We start from the raw sequence: 18,026 nt of genomic DNA, 5'->3' as shown, positions 1-18,026 counted from the left end.
TTCAGATTATGGATGCTCAATGTGCCTCAGGTGAAGGGCGTGGCTACAACTCAGCTCCAGCCCTAGACTGCCATCAGGAGAGCTGGCGCCATGTCACCAGTCTGTCCCAGCTCTTGAACAGTGTTCTGAGGATTCAGTGTTCTTCATCACAGTCGTGCTCACCATCATTGTGAGCCTCACCCAGAGGCCTTGGAGGTGATGGTGGGAGTTGACATACAGCCCTGGAAGAGCTTTCCATGTGTGCCACAGACCATGGTGTAACTGGGTGAAGAAGCGGTGGCCTTGATAGTGAGTTGATGTCACTTGCTGATGTAGCAGCTATAAATCCAGGAGTGAGAAAACCATAGAGTACTGCTGTTTACTGGGAGCACCTATGGAAATAAGGGAGCACCCTCCCCAGGTAGTTTAACTACTGATTGGTTTTAAAATAAAATAACTTTTGTGCATGTTAGCAGTCACCAGTAAATAAAATGACAGAAAATCCCAGCTGAAATAGAAATAAAGTAAGTTGAGCAAGTAAGATACAGAGGAATCCAAAATTAAGCCCCAACTAAATTTAGATTAGGGGGAATAATTTTCTGGAGAGACATAAAGAAAGGCTCAGATTGTACGTGTGTTTGTTCTCCTCATCCCCTCTCCCCTCTCCTCTTGCAGCCCTGGTTCTACCTCTCCCGCTCCCCCCAAGCTCAGCTGAAACACCCAGCTCTGCCTAGCTCTTTCCTCTCATTTCTGGTTGCTCATGTCTTCCTTCATAAGTTGCATATCACTGACCATGCCTTGGTCCCTTTGGCACTGGACAGAAAGGTAGGGGGTCAGGTGCCTTACTGTCCCCTGAGCCTGCATTCTGGGTTGTGATTTTCCTAGAAGGGGCACTAAGGAGGGCAGGCAAACATTGGCATTTTCAATAAACATGGAAGAATACATGTGTGTATTATTGAAATATTGAACCATACCCCATAAATATTTAGAATTCTTATGTGTTCATTCAAAATTAAAAAACAGGTTTAAAGAGGAAAAAAATAACCAAGAAAAATGTAAAGGCGTTCAATAATGCTGGGGGAGGGGGATGGTATAATATGCATGTTTCTAGAAACCATGATATCACAAACCTATAATACATTAAAGTAGGGAGAGAGACCTGTCAGTGGAACATAAGAGAAAATTTTAAAATGAACAAAGGATACATAAGAAATTCTGGTGTGATAAAAGAGGCATTGCAAACCAGCAGGGAAAAGATACATTGCACACACTCCTTGTTACGACTGGCTAAACCTTAAGAAAAGAAATAAGCTACTTACACTCTAAAATGAATTCCGAGGGAAATCATGATGTCAAAGTAGCAAAATGAAGCCATGAAAGGAGTGGAAGAAAATATTGAGAATGCGTTTCTAAATATGACAGCAGAGACAGAGACCGTAATGGAAAAGGAGAAAATTTGCATTTACTTTACAGACATGTGCACGCACACACACACACATTCCGAATTAAAAAAAGATCATCCACAAAATGAAAAAGCAAATGAAAATCTGGAAAAACATTACTGCATATGTCATGGGTGAATAGTTGATAACCTTGATTAATGTACAGGAAGCTTTGTTACAAATGATTAGAAAGATATGAACTTGAATTTACAAATGAGCAAAGGAAGCTGGGCTACAGCTCAGCAGTGTATCACTTGCTTTGCAGGTGCAAGCCCTGGGTTCCATCCCCAGCACCATTAAAAAAAGGACAAAAGATGATGAAAGAAAAATAATGATAGCAACAAACTTTGATGAAATGATTATTTATTTATTAATTTATTTTTACTGGTGACTATCAGGCATTTTCATGCAATCCTCCAAACTCTATGGAAGGGGAAGTTACTTGCCCCAGGGTTAAAAAGCTAACAACTGTCAGAGCTGGGAGTGAAGTCTGAATGCAGTCATCAATTAACCCCTACCGTTGACTTTGACTTCAGTGCAGATCGTAACCCACGAAGTCAGTTTTAAAACTCTCCCGCCTCTGCCCAGGAGAAGCTCATCCTTGAAGTGGAGTGACTGCTTACCAGCAAAGGCTTGGGGCTGCAGGGAGGCCTGGTGTTTGAAGTCACTTACCTTGCACAAGCCAGCACCAGGCCCAGCGATGTTCCTGTGCCATTGCGAGTTCCATTTGTTCTCTTCTGCGGAAACAAAACGCAAGCTCTTCATCAAATTAGTGTCTCCCTTTCCACGATGGCATGTGTGTTTAATTACAGAGCTTAGCAGTATGCACATTTCGAGTTCACAGGCTCTCAGTCCTTCCAGTAGCAATGAAGGTTTCCCTACATTTTTTTTTCCTTTTGTTTGTGGTTGGGGGCATGGCAGAACGTGGGGGATGTGAGCCTTGAGATTTTTCTGCTACTCAGTGAAGTCCCGAAATGTTCCACTTCTCATCAAAACTGTGCAAGGGTGTGTTCTGAGACGCCTCCCTCCCTGTCCACTTTGCTCTCTCCTGCCTCTGTTTTTACTTCTTTTTCTTTATTGGGTCATTGATTCTTGAGGAATTTAGTTTTCTTTTTTTAAATTTTTATTATTGTTGTACTGGGGGTACATTGTGACATTTACAAAAATTCTTGGAATTTATCATAGCTGAATTCACCCCTCCGTCATTCTCCTTTATTTCCCCTCCCACCATTCCTGGAAAGTTTCAACAGGTCTCATTTTTCCATTTTCATACATGAGTACACAATATTTCTACCATATTCACCCTCCTACAGCCTCTTCTTAGAGTCTATGATAACTTTTATGAGGGTTTCTTGTGTGTGTGCCTCCAATCTTCTTTTCCATGTAGGTGTGAATAATTAAAATTATTCATATTTAGACAGGGTCTCACTATGTAACCCAGACTGGCTCCAAAGTTGAGATCCTCCTGCTTCAGCCTCCCTAGTACTGGGATTATAGGTTTGCACCCCCACACCTGGCTAAGAATATACTTTCTTACCCTGTCTCTCATTCTCACTAAAAAGGTAGCATGCAACATACACACTTCAGCACCATTTTTTAAAAATAATTTTCTTTTAGTTCACATATAAATACATCTCTGCCGGGGGTGTCACTTTGTGTAAAGTGCACGCTTAGTATGGTCAAAGCCCTGGTTCAAGCACCAGCAGCAATATCATGTAGACTATTCCTCATTGATTTGCTCTGATTTGCTCATTACACAATGTATGTATCTATCAGAATATCGTATGGCACCCGTGAATGTGCCCAACTTTTGTGCACAAGTTAAAGTTATTTTAATCTTGAGGTTTTTTTCCATATCAGTGCAGAGAATGTCCTCCTGGTGTTTCTATTTTTGGGGGAGGGGAGGGTGCTGGGGTTTGAACTCCAGGCCTTGTTTGCTAGACAGGTACTCAGTTACCTGAGCCACACCTCCAGTACTTTTTTCATTAGGTTATTTTTCAGGTAGGGTCTCAGTTTTTGCTTAGGGCCAGTCTGGATCATGATCCTCTTATTTACAGCCTCCTGCATAGCTGGGATGATAGCTGCATGCCACCATGCCTGGCTTGTTGGTTGAAATGGGGTCTCACTAACATTTTGCCCACGCCTTGAACCATGATCTTCTTGATCTCTGCCTTCCAAGTAGCTGGAATTATAGTCATAAGCCATGGTGCCCAGCCTTTATTCTTCCTTATACCTGAAGAATCTTCCATTGTGTGGATGCACTATAATTTATTCAAGCAGTTCTTTACTGGTGATACTTGGTGTGTTTGAAAGCTTTTGCCGTTATAGACAAATAACTATGTTTACCCAGTACCTCTTATGTACTCAGGCTCATCTTAGGGTATATTCCTGGAAGTGAGAGTCAAAGAGTCAAAGGGCCCAAGCATTTATAATTTCTGTAAGCATTTGTAATTTTGACAGGCAGCCTGAAACCGTCTCCATGGTGCAACACCAACTGGTCCACCCAACAGGAAGGTTACACACATGCAACCTTTTTCCATAGCCTCTCAATGGAAGCTATTGGGATGAACATTTAAAAACTTCCTTTTAAGAGTTTTCTATTTCATTTTAAAATAAATAGAAGAAAACCCTTCTGCATCCTTAAAGAGTTTCATTTTGAAATACTTCTCTTGAAGTAAAAATGGCAAGGGGAATTAAAGTGCTAAATAAATAATATCCTGTGTGGTACATAGATGTGCAAATTATGATGCACATGGGAAGTGTTGCTGTGATTATTCTTCCTCTTTAGAATAATAAAATTGGGAGGTTTGTCATTGCGACCAATCTAGGAAGTGGGTACAGTTATGATTGCCTCTCAGAGAGGTCAAGGCACTTGCTTGTGATCACACAGCAAACACAGAGCCTGTGTGTGTTAATTTTCCTCTGTTCGGAGGATATTTATATACTGGGAACTTCAGTTTAGATTAGCTCTGCCTGCCTACTCCAGGGACTGTCCCTCCAGGGCTTTCATGGCCTGTGAATGTCCAGGGATGACACTGTCTGATTTGCTGCTTGCTGTTTTCTTCCTCCAGCAGACCTTGTTAGGTATGCATTCTTGTCCTTTGTGCTTCATTTTGGCTTCTTCCTTCCTCTGCCTCAGCCCAGCCAGGTTGCAGCACCTGTAAACGAAGCCACACAGCCACCCATTCAGACTGAGAAAAGCTATTTTAGGTTTAAAGCATTTTTGGTTTCTGATCTATGCTTCCTTCTTTCTTCGCTGTCAAGTCTAGAGTCAGGTGACAGATCTTCAGGGAAGGCTGAAGAGCAGCAGTACAGCCAGGTGGCACTAAAGTGGTCAGGGTCTCCTACTCAGCTGGCTACATCCCTGGAGTGTGACAAACTTGGATTCCAAGCCTGACTCTCCCAACTGACTTGCTTTGTGACCTGGGACAGGTTACCTCTCTTAGGTGCCATTGCCTTCCTGGATTACCAGGATGCCAGAATGCCTCTACCAGAGGACAATTACGAGAATTGAATGACCCAATGCATGGCCCGTAGTGTGTGCTCAATTCTCATCACTGTAAAAGTCACATTTTTTTCCCCTGTTATTCAGCACATAACTTGAGTCAGGATCAGAAGTGAAAGTGAACTTGGAAATCCAAGGTTAGTGCTGTTGGTGCTAAGCAGATGGAGATAGAGCCTCAGTGACTAGAAACAGTGGGGAGGGAGTCACGCCAGGACCCTGTGGAAACCTGATTCCTGTGGGTGGGAGAGATGATGGGATTCTAGACCTCAAGGGGGATGCAAAGTTTTGAAGCTGTGTGTGAAAGCATTTGACACTGACCCAAATGAACTCATTTGGGAGTTTAGGGGCTCTGTTCCCATGTAGGATGATCCTACCCAAAGGACTGTAGGGAAGAGTTTGGGGAGTCTGGCAGAGGTCAAAAACCCTACAGGGTCCAGGGAGAGGGAAGAGAGTGAAACAGGCATGGTAGAAGGCAGTAGGGAGTGGTGGGGGACTGTGGAGAAAGCTTCTTATCCAAAGGAGCAGCCACTGCTCAGTCTGTATGAATGTGTCCGCTGTCTTAGTAACTTGTGATTTTTCAAAGGGAGCATTTCTATCTGACATTTCATGACTTTCAAGACAGTTAACTTTTAAGGAATCCTGGATCCACCATGGCTTGTTTGCAGGCTTTATATGGCCCGTGGGCTCTAGATTTTGACCTCTGGGCATGAGGACGCAGACCAAAGATGGGACAGGCTCCAGGTGGTCTGCAGGGGTCCAGCCAATGAGGCCTGCAATCGGGAGACATGACTGTAAAACAAGATTGTGGAGGGAGTTGGACAGAGGGGCATTCTGTCTTTGAATGGGATCAAAGCTAGACCCTAAGGAGGGTGATGACTGAAAGGCTGTCCGGATTCCCAGGACTGGGGATTGATGCTCACCATTGAGCTGCAGCCTCAGAGATTGGAAAGGGAGCCTAGTTTTGGTTCAAGGTAGAGCTGACGTTTAACCTGGATACACCAGCACTCCTGTACCAGTTGTGAAGATATTGCAGTGCCCTTATACCAATTAGTCAGTAGCCCCTGGGCCCTCTGAGTGACATCCTTCTCCCTTCCACACATCCACACCTGCCTGCAGCTCCTTCCCGTTGGCCTCTCCAGGACCAGCGGCTAAAATGTTAACTCCAGCATGCCAGGCCCTTCTGATTGGTGCAGCTAGTCTGTTCTGATTGGCCAGTGGTGGACCTGTTCAAAGCCAATGTAAATCTTGATTCTCAATCCTGGTTGCAGGTAAGGAATTGGCTGGAGCACAAAGAAGAACTTTTAGAGGTCACAGGGAGGCAGATGGAGCAGGAAGGCAGGGTGCCAGGCCTCTGAAGAACTAGGAACTCCCATCCTGGGGTCGTGGACCCCTTTGTCTTTGCTTCTTTCTGCTTCTTGAAGCCCACTCTAAAACTCAGGCTGGAGTGGCCTGTGTCCTGGCCTCTACTTGCATCCCAGCCACTCAGCTAACCTGATAATTAGCCAGGTATCCACTTCTTCTCCCACCACCTACATCTGGGGGTGTGCACATCTCAAAGTGCTGTGGGGACCCTCCAATATCAGAGGTGGCATTGGGTCTCACAGGCTTGGATAGACACCCTGAAGAATTCTCCATACGAACATGGAGTCATGAGGTCCCCAGGCCTGGGAGTGTGGCTTTATTTCAAGCTGTCCCAGGTGGCAGGAGGGAGGGGTCAGAACTGTCTAAACAGACTGAGGGACTGGAAGGTGGATAAATAAAGTTGGTACTTACAAGTGTGAGACCTGATGGAAGCCAAGCCAAGAGAAGGAGGTACAGGAGCCTCCAACAGTCTCTGAAGAAACCATAAAGAAGTAAACTTTTTGTCCACCAAGTGCAAGACCTGGGTTCAAACCCCGTTACCCCCCCACCCAAAAAAAAAACAAAAAAAAAGTAGCAAACTTTTTCTGCAGTTTGCCTCATTGGCCTTTCCTGTGTCCTGTCTGCCTGTCTGGCTAGCTCATCTCGCATAGCCCTTAAAAGTCAGGTTCCCAAAGCAACACATGCATGACTCGGGGACAGTGGTAGCTAACAGTAGTGACTGCAGCCCTCTTGCTGTGTGTCAGCTGTTGTGTGAAATGCCAGTCAGCTCTTAGCCCTGGGCTTCCTCATCTGAAAAATGTGAGTAGTGAGTAGTGCATATTTCTAGTGATGTTGTGAGGGTCAGATGAATTGAAGCCTAAGAGATCCCTTAAAACAGTTCCTGGCATGAATCCTGCTCAATAAATGTTAACTCTTCATCATTAAATATTTACTGACCACCTTCTATAGATGGAGTACAATACATGCCCCAGGGAGAGGAAGGTGATGGTCCTTCGTGGTGCTTGCAGTTAACTGTGTGAAAGGCGCATTAACTCGGCAGTTCAACTCAATGGTTTCAGTGCCTGGCTGGGGAAGATTTGGGAGGGCAAGGCGTTCTTTTACTTCTCTTTTGTTTCTCTCTCTGATTGGAATGTAAGTCCCATGGCAGGAGACATCATGTCCCCTTTGTTCACAGCTGTATCTCCACCTCACAGGAAGAGCCCTGGAGAAGGAATGAGTGGATGAAGTGCTGTTTTTAGCTTCATCTAAAAGATGAGGTGTTGATAAAGTGGAGTTGGGAGTGAGGAGAGAAAGAAGAATCATCAGTGGGACCCCATCTCTGCAGGGGGATGGCTGGGTGACCGAGAGTTACTTTCCAGCCTGGGTCTGGTTTATCATTGTTAAAATGGTAACGAACAACACCTTCTACATGGTGTGTCGTGTGGATGGGAGAGTGTGCCTTTGATGCTCACATCTTCCACTAAACATGTTCTCTTTTCCTTTCCCATTCTTTGTGTCACTTGATACCTCCGACTGTTAAAGAGGTGTTGAGATAGAAAAGGTTCTTGATCAGGCTGGTGAGAAATGCTTGAATCCTTCTCCCCGAGAGCTCCCATGTAGATATTTACATGGAGAGAAGTGCAGAGCCAACAGAGGCACAGTGGTTGAAATTTTGCCCTAAGTCTTCAAGTAGTGCTTGTGAAGCCCTTGAGGACTCCTGTTTTGTATACAAGGTAGGTCAAAGGGAAGTCAAACCCAAACTGAAACCCACCTTGGCTTTTACAATCTCAACATACCAAAAAAAAAAAAAAAACCCAAAACAAGCAACAAACAAACAAAAAAACCCAGGAGGACCTCAGAAGTCAAGAGGAGAGAGAAACTTGACCCAGAACTTGGATGAAACTGGCCTAGGCCTCTCATGCTAACCTTTTCAGGGCCAAACCATGGGACCTGGACTCAGCAGCCTCCTGGGAGAGGTGAAGGATATCGAACAGCAGAAAGATGGCAGACCTGCCTTGTAAACCCTGTGCAAGCCCCACCCACTGGTACTGGGCTAAACAGTATATTGGAATCTAGCCAACCAGCCGAGCTCTCTGCCTCCTTAGAGATTGAGTAGGGGAGCGAAAGACACCCAGAGCTCCCCACTACAGGCCAATATCAATCATGTCCAGGGGGTGCTTTTTGAAGCATTCATTTCCTGAGTTTAAAGAGGATGCCCAAGGGGCAGCATGGGAAATGTTCTATGGCACAGAGCAGGGGACTCTTTCTAGGAACTTCTTTGCCCTGGGATGGAGACAAGGTTGGTTAAGGAGCTAATCGGGAGCCTTTAGTTTTTGTTAGGTGATTTCCAAACCTTGCTGTTGTCACTAGAGTAGCACCCCAGCCCTTGAGGTCAGCAGGTAGTTGCTGGAATCCTTCTGCTGGTCCTGAGCACTGCATGGTCAGTTGGAATGCCATGAGAGAACTGGGTATTTTAGTGAGGCTTCTGAGATCCACTTTTCATACAACAAAATTCATTTTTTAAACACATAGCATAAAATTCACACTATTGATACATAGGCCATTCTAGTAACTAATGAAAGTTACCAAACACTGCTCCTTTGTCCTTAATTCCCTTTCCACTCCTGTTCTTTTAACCACTAATCTGTTTTCTGTCCCCTTAGTCTTGCCTTTTCTAGAACAACATCTAAATGGAATGGTACACAATAGAGCCATTAGTGTTGTTCCATGTGTCAGTAGCTCTTTCCTTCTCATTGACGAGCACTATTCTGTTGGGTAGATCACACTCTGTCCGTTCATCCACTGAAGGATATTTGGGGTGTTTCCAGTTTTGAGCTACTAAGAGTAGGGTGATCCTGTACTTTCAAAAACAGGTTTTGGATAGACATATGTTTGCATTTCATTGAAACTTGGTTACTGGGTCATTGATGGGAAGGGTCTAGCTTTATAAGAAACTGCCAAACTGTTTTCCAAAGTGACTCTACTATTTTGCACCCTCCACTCTACCAATTGTGTGAAAATCCCAGTTGTGTTCTTTTCTCACCAACATTTGATATCTTGATATTGTCCATTTCAAATTCCTAAAAATTTTAGTAATTTTGCGAGGTAAGATGGATTATTTTTAAAATTTGGAAATAGTAGTCTCCTGGGGAGGACCACTCATCACGATAAAAGCAGTGTCTACTTATTAAGTCAATTTATTTGCTTACTTGTTCATTTTCTACCCCTGGTACCAGCACATGCATTTCAAGAAGGCACCTGGCCCTGCATCAGTAGATACTTGTGAATGAATGGATGGATGGGGAACGAGGGATAGCATGTAGCAGAAGCTCGGATGTCAGATCAGAGAGGTTAGAACGTAGTGCCCACGGTATTAACTTCAGTGGTGTACTGCTTTCCAGAGAAAGCAGCCTTGGTGCTGGGTTGGGAAAGAGAAGAAGGAATTCTGTAGTTTGAGAAGTGAGAGAAGAGCAGTTCTCAAAAAGAAATGACACTGAGGGGCATGGCTCAAGTGGTAGAGCACCTGCCTATCAAAGAGGAAAGGACGTGTGGAGCTAGAGGGCTGTGAAGGGTATGACACGGTTAGGGGATGAACCAGTTCTGTGTTCTGGGAACATACTGGAGAGGGAGGTCACACTGGGGAAGTAGTAATAGCAACGTGAAAGCTTACATTTACTGCTCACTGTGTACCAGGTGGTTCTACGATGTCTACATAGGCTAATCCATTTATTCTTCCCGACAGGGCTGCACCATAGGACAGTCTTAGCACTGTCATTATCTCTGCTTTATAGACAAGGAAACTGAAGCAGAAAAAGATTAAATAACTTGCCAAAGCCATTCAACCAAGAAGAATTTAGGTGGCTTATACTCCCATCTGTCCCTTTTTTCTCTATACCACACTGCCAGGTTAAGAAGAGCACATTTAGTAGTTATAGAACTGTGTAAGAAATGAATACCACCCCTCAATGGAATGTCAAGTGAATCGAACAAAACAGAAGTCAAGTTTTCTCTTGGATGTCAGCTCAAAGGAGCAATGCTGATAGGGTGGCTTTGTCCTTTCTGCACATGGCTCCAGGTTTGGGTTCAAGGTGGTCACTTTCATTTCTCATCCTGTTCCAAGCAATGGGGAAGGGGAAGAGTAGGGGAGGTGCATACACAGCCCTTTTAAGGGAGTGACCTGGGAACACATATATCCCATTGGCTAGAACCCAGTCATATGACCAAATTGCAAGGGAGGCTGGGAAATGTGGTTTCCACTTGGATGACCATGCACTCTGCTAGAGCTCAAGGGTCCAGGATTAAAGGGAAGGATGGGTATTGGTAGAAACCTAGCAATCTCCGATATAACTGACAGACCATTCTTTGAACTTTGAACTTTGTTCTGAAAGTGATGAGGAACTGCAAAGGCCTCTCAGTGGGAATGTGTCGTGGCTAGGCTTGGACTTTAGATCACTCCAGAAACGTGGAGGATAAAGAGAAAGGGGGCTGAGTGAATAGGAACAAAGAGGCCTGTCACTGTTTGCCACCTCTAGGGTCCTCGCTCTGGGTAGGAGCCAGTAGGTGGAGTACTCAGGTGGCCCAGGTGGAAAAGCTGTAGGCAGAGTGAGTGTGTGCTGGAGCTGGAATTGAGGGAATGACTTGATGACCTAGTCACTTATTTGTTCAACACAACTTGTCCAGCCCTGGGTCTGGGCACCGAGTCCAGCGATGGTCCTGCAGGGATAATGATCACTGGCCAAGTTCAGTTCTTGGTCAGTTCCCCAGTGATACTCAGCAGTGTGAATCATTGGCTTCCCACCTTGACAATGGCTCTCTTGTTTGCCTCTCTTGACCTTAGGACCCCCGGAGCAAGCACAAGTTCAAGATCCACACCTACTCCAGCCCCACATTTTGTGACCACTGTGGCTCGCTGCTTTATGGACTTATCCACCAGGGGATGAAATGTGACAGTGAGTACTGCTCTCGCAGGCAACCTCCGCCCTCAGCGAGGACTCTGTCCTCATGGTGTGGGGTCCACGTCTGCAGCATGTTCTCCCAGTCCCTGGGAAGGGTTGACCTCCCACTTACCCATTACCCTGCAATGGTCCTTCCATCCCACCATGCAGTGGTTGGAAGTATAACAACTGCTTACTTAGCTCATGGCACTGGAAGGCATGCTTTGGGTCTGGACAGGGCTCTCCTGATGTCAGCTGGGCTTTCTCATGCATTTGTGCAGGGGTTAGTGGGTCAGCTAGGGTGCTGGCTGGTGTCCTCTGACTGACGAGGACCACTAGGTCATGTGTCTTCATCTTCAGAAGTCTAGCTAGGCCTGTGTGCCTGGAAGTCCCAGGGGCCTGAGTGTGTTTGGAGGGCAAGTCCATTGCCAAGCACACTTGGAGTCTTTGCTCTGGGTGTTTGCTCCAGTTCTGGTGCTCAGGGCAAGTCATGTGACAAGTTACATCGTCAGTGTGGGAGGGACATCCAGAGGCATGGGCTCAGGGCATTGTGAACAAATGGGGCAATTCCTGCAGTCATGTACCATGGCTGTTTTCAACACTGAAATGAGGGCTGACACATTCTTTGGGGAGAGAGGACCGGCCTTCCAGCAGTGCCCAGTTTGTGTTAGGAGAGGAAAGAGAGTACAGTCTCTGGCAGGGCTGGCATGGGGGAAAGGCAGGCAGGCAGGACTGCTCTGTATTAAGCAAAGGCCTGAGTAACCTCTGGGGCTTTGAGAACAAAAGCCCCAGAGGCAAAGGCCTGAGTAACCTCTGGGGCTGCAAAGGGGCAGAGAGGCTCTGCATACTGGTGGCTCCCACAGGCCTGTTGGACTGCAGCAAGCTGAGCAGTCATGAGGCTTGTGACCCTGTCACAGAGGGAGAAACTCAGAGGGACAGAGTGAGAGAGGGATATGAGTGTGGATGGTATGGGAGAGAGCAGAAGAGACAGACAGACACACTCACACATGGACAGAGACAGATGCAGGGGACAGATGGACATGTGCAGCCAGGCAAGTGGGGCTCAGCTGAGAGCAGCTCAGGCAAAAGGAGGGACAGACAGACAGACAAAACTATAAGAAGTGGCAGTAAGAGGTGCATTCACACAGGCTTATGCAGAGATCTAGCAAAGGAGAGAAGCCAGAGACAGAGGTCACATGTGGAGAGAGCAGTGGAAGTGGAAAGAGAGACAGAGATCATAGTCAAGTGCAGAGTGGACCAGGCCTGTCCCCAGATACAGCCAAGGCAGTGAGGAGCGCACAGAAACAGAGCAGCAGAGTCAGGGGAGAGTCACACCGCGATGTAGGCGCAGAGAGACAGAGATGACATGGAGAGAAAGAGAGCACAGGGGTACCCGAGCTGGTCATGGCCTCCAGCTGGACATACACACAGCAAGGCTGGTGCCTGCAGCCTGCAGGACACTCATTCCACTTACCACGCCTGGCTCCCTGAACATGGGGATGATGCTCTTTCCTCAAAGAAAGGGGAGGTGGGTCAGGGCTGGGGCTGGTGCTTTGGTGCTGGGGATCTTGCGTCCTCTCCTGCTGTCCTCTCGTTTTCCACTTTGGTGACCTGTCTGCTGCCCCCTGGAGCTTGGGACAGCTGAGAAGGGGCTCCCCCAACATCCTTTCCCCAGTTTCTTCAGGTCTCCTGAAATGTCAGCCAGGGGCGACATTTCTCTCCCTGGGCTTCTCAAACTGGACCGAGCATCCCCTGGAGAACATCCCCTAGAGAACAGTCATTGTTGCAAAACTTAGGGGAAAGCAGGCATGAAGCAGACATATCCGTCCTGAAGGTGTGCGAGGGGACGTTTAAGTTCCTACAATGCACAAGACAGCGAAGGGCCAGATGGAGTTTACAGGCATTTCATTCCTCCTGCCCCAGTCTACAGTTTTTCTATTGTGGACACTGTGGTCTGCATAGACCTCCTCTTTGGGCCCATCTGTCCTCCAGCTGGGTTCACGTAGCACCCCTCACAGGGTGCTGACCTCCCACTGACGCAAAGGTGTAGCCCTCTGGTCTCAGCGTGGGATGACTCTGAATAGGCTCCCCTGGTCAGCTTCAGTTACACCAGGTGGCTGGTCAGCCCCTCCTCTGCAGAGCTCTCCCCCAAACCACAATCCCTACTTCTTTCACTCTCCAGGGAACAGCACCTATTATCTGTCGATATGTTAAAATCTAGAGATGCTGCCCATGAATCCGAACTCCAGTTGATCTAAAACATGGGGCACTTTGACAACCTCAGGCCACTCCTGCTCAGCTCACCCGGACAGGGGTGGCTTTGTCCTCTGCTTGGCCAGTTCCACATCTTGTCTGGTTTGTGTGACAGCGCCCATGGGCAGTCAGAGTGGTTGCTTTGGAGCCACTGGACGTGTGGAGTGTGCCTGTCTCAGGCTGATGGCCTTGGCTTTTTGAGGACAGACAAGTTCATGATGACCACCAGGCCCATGGGTCTCACCTGCTTGCAAGGGGGGTGGGGGCAATGCAGGGTTGCAGCTGGCCCAGGCAGGGCAGAGGCCAAACTGAGCCGTGTCCTCTCTCTGCCTCACAGCCTGCATGATGAACGTCCACAAGCGCTGCGTGATGAACGTCCCCAGCCTCTGTGGCACTGACCACACGGAGCGTCGAGGCCGCATTTACATCCAGGCCCATATCGACAGGGACATCCTCATTGTTGTTGGTACGTGTTCCCGGAGCACCTGCTGACCTTGCCTGATCCAGGTGTCTGGGGAGCGGGAGGTGGAAGAGGGATGGAAGGTGCTGGAGCCAGAGGAGGCCTGATGCCGCAGTGCTCGCCATTCCTGCCTTCCCTGCAGTGGGCATCCTTATGACTGTCGGACCTCAAAGTTCTCTGTACCTTAGGCTGGCTTGAGCACAGAGAGAGATCACCCAAGCCCCCTCCCCTGGACCACTTGAATGGAAATTGACATTTAATGATTGCACATAACAGTCATGGGCACTGTATATTTTGACACATGTATAATACATAAAGATCCAGTCAAGGTAATTAACACATCCAGTCCCCTCAAACATTGCTCATTTCTTGTCTTGTGCTGGGGACATTCATAGGACTTCTCATTTTCATAAGCTTCTCCCCTCCCTCCCTTCCACCCCCCTTTCCCATTCCTTCTCTGGGAATCTTTGCAGTGTCCAGTTCTGTTTTCCTTCTGCAGATAGCAGAGAAGGGAAACTTGGTTCTCCCCTGGTCTTTCCCAGTGGGAAAAACGGAGTCTTGGCCAACAGCACTAAATTTGGGAGAAGCTTATGTCTTGGAGAGGAGCGTGGAAGGGCGTGGAATCCAGGCGGTACCAGGGCTTTCTACATAGTGGAGTCATTTTTCTTTAACCTGATGGTGACTCTGCTGGCTGCTGTTCTGCTCATCTGTGTATTTTGTGAACATACACATGACGGTGCAGTGAGAGAGCGAGGAGCGGGAAGGAGGGTGCTGCATGTCTTTCACCTAGTGCGTATTCAGGACGTGCTTGGTATGAGCAAAGTTGGGATCTGACTGTGTGGATACTCAGCCACGAGCCACAGTAAAACTAGCCTTGAGCCGGACGGAATGGATTCACACTTGAAGGCTGTGACTCAAATCTGCAGACTTTAAGTCTTATAAGCGAGGTTTTGGGAACTGATCATGGAAGGGACTGGTTTTGCAAAAATGGTTAGTCAGTAGTGCTGATGTGCCAAACCTGGTTTGGGAGGGGCTTTACCTAAACTATATAAAAGCTGGAAAATATCCCTGTAAAATAGAATTCCTTCTTTAAAAAATGGCAATTTGTGAAGCCCAGTGAGCTTTTATAGAATGTATATTTCATCACATTACTTGCCCGCCTCCCAGTGGAGTGTTTGGGTGGGGGTGGGGGGCAAGAATCCTACAGCTCTAGGTTCAGGAAGTACTTTTTTTTCATTCACTGTCTTAAAACTACAGCCTTGGTGGCTTAGGAGCAAAAATGAGTCTCTGCTGCCCTCTAATGTCTCTCTCTAGAAACTACACTGGCTCAAAAGTTATTTCAGATGCCCCCTTTTTTCTTTTTAAAATTAGCATGTATTAATTGCACAGAGGTGATATTTCCACACATGAATATTGTGATCAAATTCACCCCTCTATTCCTCTTTATTACCGCTTTCTTCCCCTTTAAACAGTTTTTAATGGGTTCCATTATTTTGTTTTTATACATGCATATAATGTACTTTGATCACATTCACTTCCCCCTCCTGCTGGTTCCCACCCCAAACAGTCCCTGTTTTCACTCATGTTATTCAGTTTTTTAGATCTAGATTCTGCAAATGTGACACTTGCTTCCCAGTCTGGCTTATTTCACTCAACGTGGTGATCTTCAGTTCCATCCATTTACCTGGAAATGACATAATTTCATTCTTTTTTATGGCTGAGTAATACTCCATTGTGCATATCACCAAATTTTCTTCATGCATTCATAGTTAATGGGTACCTAGATTGATTCTATAGCTCGGCTATTGTGAATAGTGCTACTGTAAAGATGGGTGTGCAGGTGTCTCTTTTGTAGACTGACTCACAGTCCTTCAGATATGCCCAGGAGTGGCTTAGCAGGATCCTATGGCAGGCCTATATTTAGTCTTTGCAGACCCTCCACACTGGGCAGCCCATCTGTGGAACCCATTGGACCCATGGTGCTCCAAACCTTGCATGCTGTCTCTTTTAACCCACCATGACATTGCCAGAGAGTCATTATCCTCTCTTTATGAATGAAGCTGCTTGGGCTCAGAGATGTTCTTGCAAGAGCTCGACCATTAGTGATAATAATGGAATCGCTGACGTTTCTTGAGGTTTGCATTGTTACATTTATGCAAAGCACCGGCATTGTGTTGGAGATAGTATTTTTATCATTCTACCAGACAGAGAGTTACATACTTCCTTACCTTGGTCTGTTTGGCTCTTAAGTACTGTATACTAAGTTACTTTTTTTTTGGCGAGTACACCATGGGGCATCCAAGCTCTCTGTGACTCAAGCCATTTCCCCAGTACTTTTGTTTTTAGTTTCTTTTTCAGATAGGGTCTCTTGATAACTTTGCCCTGGCTGGCCTCAAACCTTGATCCTTCTGTCTCTGCCTCCCAAGTAGCTGGGATTAAAGATGTGAACCACTGCAGTGGCACTAATTACTTTTAAGCTTAGTTTTGTTCTTCCTCCCCCTTGTTTATTTCCTTTGTGGTTTAGGGAGAGCAGCTCTACGGGCATTCCTGGGGGAGTCTTTGTTATGATGCGAGGGTACCAATCCTTTCTCGTTCAAGGTCTGTCTTCCCTTTAATCATCAATAGCCCCTGGCTTCTGGGAATCATTGGCAACCTCAGGCAACCCCAGGATATGCCTGTGAACAAGAGGTATTTTCATTTCCCGGTGCTAAGTAACCAGGTGGCTTCAATAAGAAGTTTGTTCTCTCTGTTCTGGAGGCTAGAGGTGTGACATCCAGGTGCCAACAAGGGTTGATTCCTTCTGGAGGAGGAATTCTGCTCTGTACCCCTCTCCTCACTTCTGCTGGCTGCTGACAGTCTTTGGGGTCCCTTGGTTTATAGATGTACCAGTTCAGCCTCTTCCTGTGTCATCACCCAGGCTCCTTGATAGGTGTCTCTGTATTCAGACTTCTCTTTATCAGGACGCCAGTCACTGCAGTAGGGCCCACCCTGCTCCAGCATGACCTCCTCTTCATTTGATCACATCCATGAAGATCATAGGTCCAAATGAGGTTACATCACAAGTACCAGAATGAGGACTTGAACATATCTTTTTGGGGACCACAATTCAACCCATAATGGAAGGTATAAAGTTGGGGCTCACTTAAACTTAGGTGGGGAGGATTTCTGCACACCTGGGGCTCTAGTGTTTCACTAGGTCATTGTGCTTTTCTAAGTACTGTGACATTGGGCTGCCCACTGGGACAGAGTTTCCATCACAGGTCAGGGGAAGCTAAAACCCAGAAAGCAGGGATGCACACCTGGGCCACCATGTCTCTGTGCCCAGTACTGCCCTTCCTCAGACCAGGCACAGTTCATTTTCTGCATGGACTTGTTGATGGAGGGATGATACCAGAACCCTGATGCTTTGGCTGTGTTCCCTAAAATGAGCTGAGATGGGGATTTTTTGCTCAGGTGACTTGCTGGGCTGCTCATGGGAGTGGAGGAGTGAAGGCATAGTATACGGCAGGGGAAAGGCTCCAGGAGAGTATGGTCTCCATCATGACTCCTTGAGCTAGTCCCACAGAGGGATTCTGGACTAGGCTGTGCACTGGGAAAGTCCCACTGTGAGGCAAGGGGGCCGTCCTTTCACACTGCAGGTTAGGCAGTGTGTCTTCCTAAAATCTGTATGTTGAATTCCCAGTGTGGTGGCATTTGGAGATCAGGGAGGTGATTATGGTAAGATGAGGTCATAAGGGTGGGGCCCTCATCATAGGATTAGTGACCAGAGAGAGAGAGAGAGAGAGAGAACTATGTAGGACACTGCAAGAATGTGAATGTGGCTATCTGTAGGCCAGGCAGTGGGAACTCACTAGGAGCTGAGTTGCTGCTCCACTTTCGGTTCTGGATCGCCCAGTTTCCAGAACTGTGAAGAATAAATGCATGTCATTTAAACGCCCTACATATGGTATTTCATTACCGCAGCTGAAGTGACTCAAACCGTCCTAGGCTGCTGGGATTGGGGGCGGGAAGGTAGAGGAAACTCCCAGTGTCTGAGGGCAGTTATCTGGACACAGGGCCAACTGTGAGCCATTAACACCAATGCTCACAGCAGCCAGGCATGCACTGGCTGG

At 46.8% G+C, this 18,026-nt stretch overlaps 1 protein-coding gene across 4 annotated transcripts in view; it reads left to right on the top strand.

The window, feature by feature from the left end:
- The window catches only part of Prkcb (protein kinase C beta), a 295,276-nt gene that overhangs the window by 137,185 nt on the left and 140,065 nt on the right, over positions 1-18,026 (top strand). For 3 of the 4 annotated variants that reach the window (XM_074060332.1, XM_074060331.1, XM_020159751.2), the window contains 2 exons: positions 11,105-11,216; positions 13,792-13,920. The exons of the other annotated variant lie outside the window; for it this stretch is intronic. In XM_074060332.1, the coding sequence (XP_073916433.1) occupies positions 11,105-11,216; positions 13,792-13,920 (241 nt within the window). The remainder of the gene's footprint in view (positions 1-11,104; positions 11,217-13,791; positions 13,921-18,026) is intronic. 4 annotated transcript variants of the gene reach the window in all.

This window comes from Castor canadensis, chromosome 17, assembly GCF_047511655.1.
Source record: "Castor canadensis chromosome 17, mCasCan1.hap1v2, whole genome shotgun sequence".
NCBI lineage: Eukaryota > Metazoa > Chordata > Mammalia > Rodentia > Castoridae > Castor > Castor canadensis.
Note: the sequence above shows the minus strand (reverse complement) of the source record. Positions and strands in the feature narration are given on the sequence as shown.